This window comes from Helianthus annuus, chromosome 14, assembly GCF_002127325.2.
Source record: "Helianthus annuus cultivar XRQ/B chromosome 14, HanXRQr2.0-SUNRISE, whole genome shotgun sequence".
NCBI classification, from domain to species: domain Eukaryota; kingdom Viridiplantae; phylum Streptophyta; class Magnoliopsida; order Asterales; family Asteraceae; genus Helianthus; species Helianthus annuus.
Genome location: NC_035446.2, coordinates 136,372,943 through 136,380,333, shown reverse-complemented (window position 1 = coordinate 136,380,333; position 7,391 = coordinate 136,372,943). Strand labels below are relative to the sequence as shown.

At 38.8% G+C, this 7,391-nt stretch overlaps 1 protein-coding gene across 1 annotated transcript; it reads left to right on the top strand.

The window, feature by feature from the left end:
• Nucleotides 1-2,716: 2,716 nt before the first annotated feature.
• On the top strand, nt 2,717-6,673 carry LOC110909117. Its single transcript, XM_022154124.2, has 6 exons — nt 2,717-2,909; nt 3,254-3,811; nt 3,929-4,247; nt 4,519-4,600; nt 4,886-5,084; nt 6,374-6,673. Exons 2-6 carry the CDS (start codon nt 3,295-3,297, stop codon nt 6,406-6,408), a joined length of 1,152 nt encoding a protein of 383 aa, XP_022009816.1. The 5' UTR covers nt 2,717-2,909; nt 3,254-3,294; the 3' UTR covers nt 6,409-6,673.
• The last annotated feature ends 718 nt before the right edge of the window (nt 6,674-7,391 follow it).

The window sequence follows — 7,391 nt, the reverse complement described above, 5'->3', positions numbered from 1 at the left end:
CGTTCGTAGTATGGAATGCCAGCCGATCGAACAGACTGTTCGATCGAGTGACATTCTGCTGAGAACCACTTCTGAAGTTCCTAACCGATCGGTTAAGCCGGCCGATCGAACGGACCGTTCAATAGATCAACCTGAAAGGTAAGAACACTTCAGTGTTCTCAAATACTACAACGAAAACTTCAAAAGTTCAAACCATCACACACAAACACATCAGAGGAAGAAACAATCCACTCGAATGGTCCAGCCGATCGAGCCTACCGGCCGATCGGACAGGATTATTCAAACGGACTTTCAAGCCGAACGAACAGCCCGTTCGATCGAACCTGCTGTTCGATCGACCAGGCTATTCGCTCCATTTACACTTGTTTGCATTTCCGCGTTACTCATTGTTGTGCTATCGAACTATTCAGGCTAGCCCTACTCTCAGCGCTCCCTTCAATCCATAACCAATCACTGTGAGTATACTCGAACCCTTTTTGCTTTAGCACTTTTGGGTGTTACATACGTTACTTATCAAAATCGCAATCGAACACACTATTCAAACTATTTGAATGTTAACCGACTGCATGTATTACGTGACTAAATGTATGCTTGTTGTTATGTTTACACGTGGATTGCTGTCTACCTGCCTTAGCAACGTAGTACTATAGTTTGGACTCAGCATCCGTTCACACGGGGGTTGTTAAGGACAATTACTTGCATGGATTACGGTGTTAATCATGTATTGCGAACTGTCTCGGACAGTCAACCCGCAGTCGTTGGTATCGATAGGTCCATGTCGATAATTAACATGCATCATTTCCCTCTGTGTACGTGCTGGTTATGCGTAAACTATTCGAACTCTATATGCTATTATTAAACTTGTATGCTTACCTTTACATTTCATGTATTGACTTTATTTTAACGTATGTGACAGGTGTTTAAGGTATTTGCTTGCTAGGGAAGTGAAGCTAGAATAAAGCCTTAGAGGCCCCCAACAAATAGTTGTCTGTCAGGAACAAGCAACTAGGGCATAGTTGTCTGCAGATCTTGTCAGTCTGGGTCTTTAGGGGCATTTGAACAACATTTATGTTTAATTTGAATCTGAGTCGTCGGAACAGGATTTAATTGTTTGGATGTTATCTGTAATAACTTGTTATTTATTCGGGATACGGTATGAGACGTATCATTTTAAACTGAATTTGTATTAATAGTTGTTGTGGAAACTTCTGGACAATCTGTTTCGCTCAGTGCCGCGCCCCGATGATTCCGCCATCGGTTGGGGTGTGACAATCTTCCCCTTCTCGTAACGAGCCTAATAGTGGTTTTAGTTTTGTAGATCTAGCCATTCTCAGAACTTACAGCGATCGGAAGACTAACTCTAATCTTAACACCCGTTTAACTTAGTGTTTCTTTAATTTAATTGCGAATAAAATGTTTGTTATATATAGCTCTAAGTATTATATTTAATTATTTATACACGTTCAATACCTAACAAATTTCAAGTAAAGAACCGCAAGTAAAAAAACAAATTTTAAATAAAGAACCTTAAGAAACATTGTATGTATAGTTAATCAAATACACTAAGATAAAAATATGAATGGTTAGACGGTTCCATAAACTCACTTATTCTGAAAGACGAGTGTAGTTTATTTCAGATAATAAATTTAGTATGTTAAATTTATTTTATCGATAAGTAAATAAAAATGCTATAAAAATTACTCCAACCCACAAACAAATCCCAAAAGTTACCTGAAACATTTTGATTCGTACATGCTAATATATGAGTGTAGAAAAGGTTTGCGGTTCGGAAACACAATATAACTATCTATACGTATTTCTAGTCAGATGTAGTGAGAAGAAAAAAAACGAAGATTATACTCACGATGAAATTACTAATTTGTTTTAAGACCGTTGGGTGTGGGCGTCACTTTTGGACGTTGATGGCCCTTTAACGTCGGGTGCTCCATCCTGGGTTGGCGTTTTGACGGGCGTTGCCCGTTTGACGTGGCAATACTGTTTGGCGTGGGGCGCTGACCTGGGGTGACATGTCTGACAATGGTTGGCTGGTTGTTGATGACCGTTTGGCTAGCCTCTTTCACAACGCCGGCCTGACCACACCGCTTTCACACCCCACTTTTTTAGGTGTAGACTGATGGAGTTCACATCTGCAACGTGTCGAGCAATGCCCCCAACTGAAGCCCCTCACACTCCATAGTCTAAGACTGCAGTTAGTGGGGCGGGGGATGCCCTTCAACGCCAACTGCTCCACTTCGGATTGGCGTTGGTTGGGGCGGGGCATGGCGTTGACCCTTTACCGTGGGTATTCAGACTGGCGGGGGGGGGGGGGGGGGGCAGGGCGATTTGGCTGGCCACTTTAATTAAAAAAATTCACATGACTGGTCACGCCAAGATAAGCCACGTCACACCACGCCCCTCATTTTTCACCATAAGCTTGTGGATCACACCCTCACAATGCTCCCAACTCAAACCCCTTCACTTCCCACAGTCTAATATCTATTATGAAGATACTCTGACCAACAACAAATCCCAAAATTATAGCATTCCATGCGGCTATAATATAAAACGTTCAATCTAAACGTTTTAATTTTGTACATCCTAAAACATGAACGTAGAAAAGGTTAAAAGTTCCGAAACCAGTGGGGGCCAGAAGCACATGGATGATGTCATCAATTTTTGGCTCCAAATATCACACCTACAAAACTGTATAGCAGGTCTGAATCCATCCCTGACGATTCCAATTTATTAAGATTCACTCTCGCATTTCGTCAAACACCTTCCCTGCAATTTCTATTCACCAACAGTGGTATCCCACTCGTACATCTTCTTTTACACCCACTCCATTCTTATCACTATTCAACCCAATTTACACCTTCATTTGCATGATTGGATAATAATATTAAGAAGCTGTAAGTGTCTAAGTGACTAAGCTCAACTATATCTGTATTATCTGTGTGTGTTTATTGTATTATCGTTTGTTTGTCTGGTTTTGTACTTAGAATTTGGAAGTATGTATGTATCTATATACCTGTATCTTCACGAGTGTTCCATAGGTCCACTGGTGACCACAAGGATTTAATTACACAAATTGACATGTGTTGTAGTTTTCTTTTCTCCCTTGATGTATGCCTACTTTTATGGGTGTTTATCAATCTGATAGAATAATAATAATAAGTTGTTCTAACTTATAGTTTATAATATAGTGTTCATATTGCTTGTAGAAACTTATGTTAATCCATTGCAAATGTTTTAGGAGGTATTGATTGATGCCAAGTGTGAGTAAGTGAGTATCCAATGAATAAGGATTCGGCGTCGTTTCGTAATTCGGGTGCATACTCGAGCCCGGGTACACCGGAGGATTACGGTGATAACAACAAGGGTTGGTGTTCAGAGAGGGTACCTTTGCCAGACCAGTCTATTTATAGTAAGCAGAGGCGTACTAGTGTAAATGTATTGATGCCATATAATAATGGGAGGACAATGCCTTCTAAGTGGGAGGATGCTGAGAGGTGGATTACGAGTCCGGTTTCGGGTTCGGGAATTTGTAAGGCTTTGCCGCAGCCGCCCCAGAGGCGGCCCAAGTCGAAGAGTGGACCGTTGGGTGTGACTCCTGGGGGGGATGCATACTTTTCTGGCTATTCGCCCGGTTTTCCCTTGATTGAAGGTGGGAGAATGAATGGGATTTTCGCTGGTTCGCCGCTTACGACGGGTGTTTTGGTGCCGAATGGGTATTCGTTTCATCATGGTGGAATTGATGAGAATGGGGATTCATCGGTTGTGTTTATCGACTCTTCATATCCTGATTCTCAAGGTATAATCTAATATCACACTCCTTGTTAGATTTGTGGTATTTGATATGTGTATGTTGGTTGAATGTGTATGCATTGATAGACTGTTGATGTTTTGTGTCTTGTAAACTAATGTGCAGATGAAAAGAGTGATGGGCGCAATGTTAGTCGTGTTGTATCAAGGCGAGATATGGCTACCCAAATGAGCCCAGTGGGCAGCCCAGAGTCCTCTCCAAAAGGAAGGCTGCTGCTGTCCACCTCACCTCCACCGCCGGTAGAGCGTAACAGCCACGTTTCTGCTGGAGTGGAAGTCAGGGATGTCCAGGTGGACAAAAGAGTCACCATGACAAAGCAGCCGAAAAGACATACAAAGAAAATGGAAAAGAACGGGTCAACCGAAGTCAAGGACCTCGCTTTGACTTGGAGTCCTACTACAGAAGGAGCAATGGAATTGTCAAAGTATGTCTCTAAGTTTAACGCAATTTCTAGAATGTTTGTCGCGGTACATTTTAAGTATTAATACTTTGAGCCTTGAGTGAAGTTCATGGAACAGTTTACATTGGCAGCTATCTTGTAAAGTAAAAGTGAATTGTTTCATGTGGCAATATTGTTCCTTTTTTGTATCGGCTAAAATGGAAAGCGGTTGAATTATTTTTGAATCTATATATGTGCATATGTATAGTATATCTATATATAAATAACTGATTTTCCTCTTTAAATGTCTTTGCAGGCTCGAGAAAGAGGAAGCAAGGATCACTGCTTGGGAGAATCTGCAGAATGCAAAAGCAGAGGCATCAATCCGAAAACTCGAGGTGTATTCACCATGACAATTAACCACAACTTAATATTTTCTCTGGGTCCAAGTTGTTTTTTTTATTTATTTATAATATTACAGTTTATTATTATTACTTGTTAGTATATTGAGAACAGAATTACTAGAAAGACATGCACATTAATTTACCGAAACACAACTTAATATATCTGCACATATTTTATAATGCCTGATTTTTTTTTTCGTTAGTAATTTAGTATACTAAAGGTTTCTGTAACCATTATATTTATTAAGTGGTTCTAAAGATGTTTTATTTCTTTTACAGATGAAACTAGAAAAGAAGAAATCAGAATCAATGGACAAAATCATGAACAAGCTAAAAATTGCTCAAATGAAAGCCCAAGAAATGAGAAAATCTCTGTCGGCAAATCAGGCTCCCAGAACCCACCACAAGGTCATGTTCTTACGCAGATATCCGAAGATTTCTCTCACCCGCTGCTTTGTTCCCAGCACCCTGAAATCAGGTGAGCATCAATCCGTAATCCGTTCTTAATTTTTGCTTCTTGTTATGGGGTTTAATCAGTTTATGGGAAAGTTTACTAATACTTGAAGTATAAAACTGTTGAAGTCAAAGTTTGTTAAGTTTGACCTTGGTAGTTCAAGTTTATTTGTTTCAAACTATGAGCATATTTCATCACCCTATGTTCAATTCTCATTCCCTTTCTCTAAAGACAGCTAAAAATTTGTGACTGTTTTGGATAAGTATATAATTCTTTTCTATATATAGGGGAGGGTTATTTCGAGAACGCTAAATATTGTGAGAACGAATGAAAAAACCGCGAGAACTTAGTACAAAACAATTCAAATTCAATTTTTTTACACTTATCATTGTTATTCGAATAAAATATTAGATATTAAAGTTACATGTATTCGTAAATAAAGAAGATTTACACATGTCTAAGTTTCCCATTTACACATGTGTAAATTTATTGTATTTACACACGTGTAAAAAAATTATTAAGAGCTATTTTGAGAGGAAAGATGAATTCTTTGAAGGGTAAGGGGGGTAGGGGTGGTCATCACTCATCACTCACTCACAACTTCCAATCAAGTTCCGCCATGTCATCAAGCATTATTCCATCACTAGGGATGGATTTTAGTTTTTTTTTTTTTTTGAACGGCAAATATGGATCACTGACGGACCACTGGAGTATCATCGTGCCACCAGCAGAACCACCCGATCATATCCATCTCCACTAGGCAATAATGCCTATACACCAATTCAGGAGGAAACCCAATAAATTTGGGAAAAAACCCCCTTTGTGGGAATCGAACCCATGACCTAATGGTCATAAGCTTTATTCCACCACCAAGATACCACTAGGCTATAATGCCATGGGTAGGGATGGATTTTAGTGGAAATGCCCATCACTCACCACACCCAACAATTTTCCCTCACAACCAACAATTTCCCTCATCACCCAATACCCCATCACGCGTGATATATATAACGCGTTTTCATTTTGACGTGTTTTCATTTTGAGTGGCGGTGGTGTATAACGAGTTATATATCATCATCACGGGGGAAAACTCGTCCACCCCGGGTCCCCTAATTCTTTTTGTAATGTTGTAATTTAATTATAATGAGGTTTGTATTAAAAAATGATTTTAATTGGTTTTTTCATTTGTTCTCACAGTTCTCGCAATATTTAGCGTTCTCAAGATAACCCTCCCCTATATATCTATACCAAATATCCTTATTAAGATTCTTTATTTCAAGAAATGTAAATTGATTTTCCTTATGATTCTGCAGATAAGTCGGAAGTGGAAAACTCAAGAGAAGAGTGACAAGGTGTGGTTAGTATCTATGGTACAGCTTATGCTTCACTAAAAAAATGGAGTATAAGCATGTTGATGATAGCTAGCATCTTCATGCAATTTTGGGAATGAGTGGTTAGTATCAAGATATGAGTAGTGCATTCCAAGGGCTAATGGACTATAACCAAAAGGGTACTTGTTATCAATTCTCAACTATTTTTGAACAAGTAAATAGATTGTACCAATTCTGACCTCTATTCATAAAATGCCTCCCCTCTAAATTTTTAGAACAAAAGATAAAAATGCATTCAAGCAAATTTTTAAATTTCCATGCGGGTGAAGTTGTTAGGTCACAAGGAATGTCTTACCTCAAATATCACCGATACGCTTTAGGTGTTTTGGTTGTGGATGGGAATAGAACTTTGCACTGAAGCGTGTTTGAGTAGGAGACATTTCAGGATGATGACCAAAGTCTCTACTCGGGTAACAAAAACCAAAGTTGTGAGTTCACGGTGGACAAATGACAAATCGGACAATATTAAGCAAATCTTAAATAAAACTCACTAGTCTATCCCTGTAATATTTGGGAAAGCATGAAATCACTTACGTATGTAGAACGTTTGTTAAACAGGCAAGTAAAATTGGTTGCGTTAAAGAAAGTTGCAAATAATCTCTAATTTTTGTATATTTGTTTTCAGCGGACTCATTTGATGACAAATGCTTGAAGGAAAACGCTTAATGCCAACCCAAATTCCAAAATATATTTTCTACTAGACTTTTTTTAGCTTTTTTCGAACAATTTCTAGATTTTCTAAGATAAATACACCACATCTTGCATAATTTCTGTACTAGACTTTTCTGTACATCACTTAACCACTAAAATGTCCCCTGGGAAGCACTCGACTTTTCTAGCTATATAACTCATCGAATAACATCTTTGTTCCTTAGCCTACTTGTTACGATATTTATTATTTTCACCCGTTTAACAATAATATCATTTACTACCATCAGAA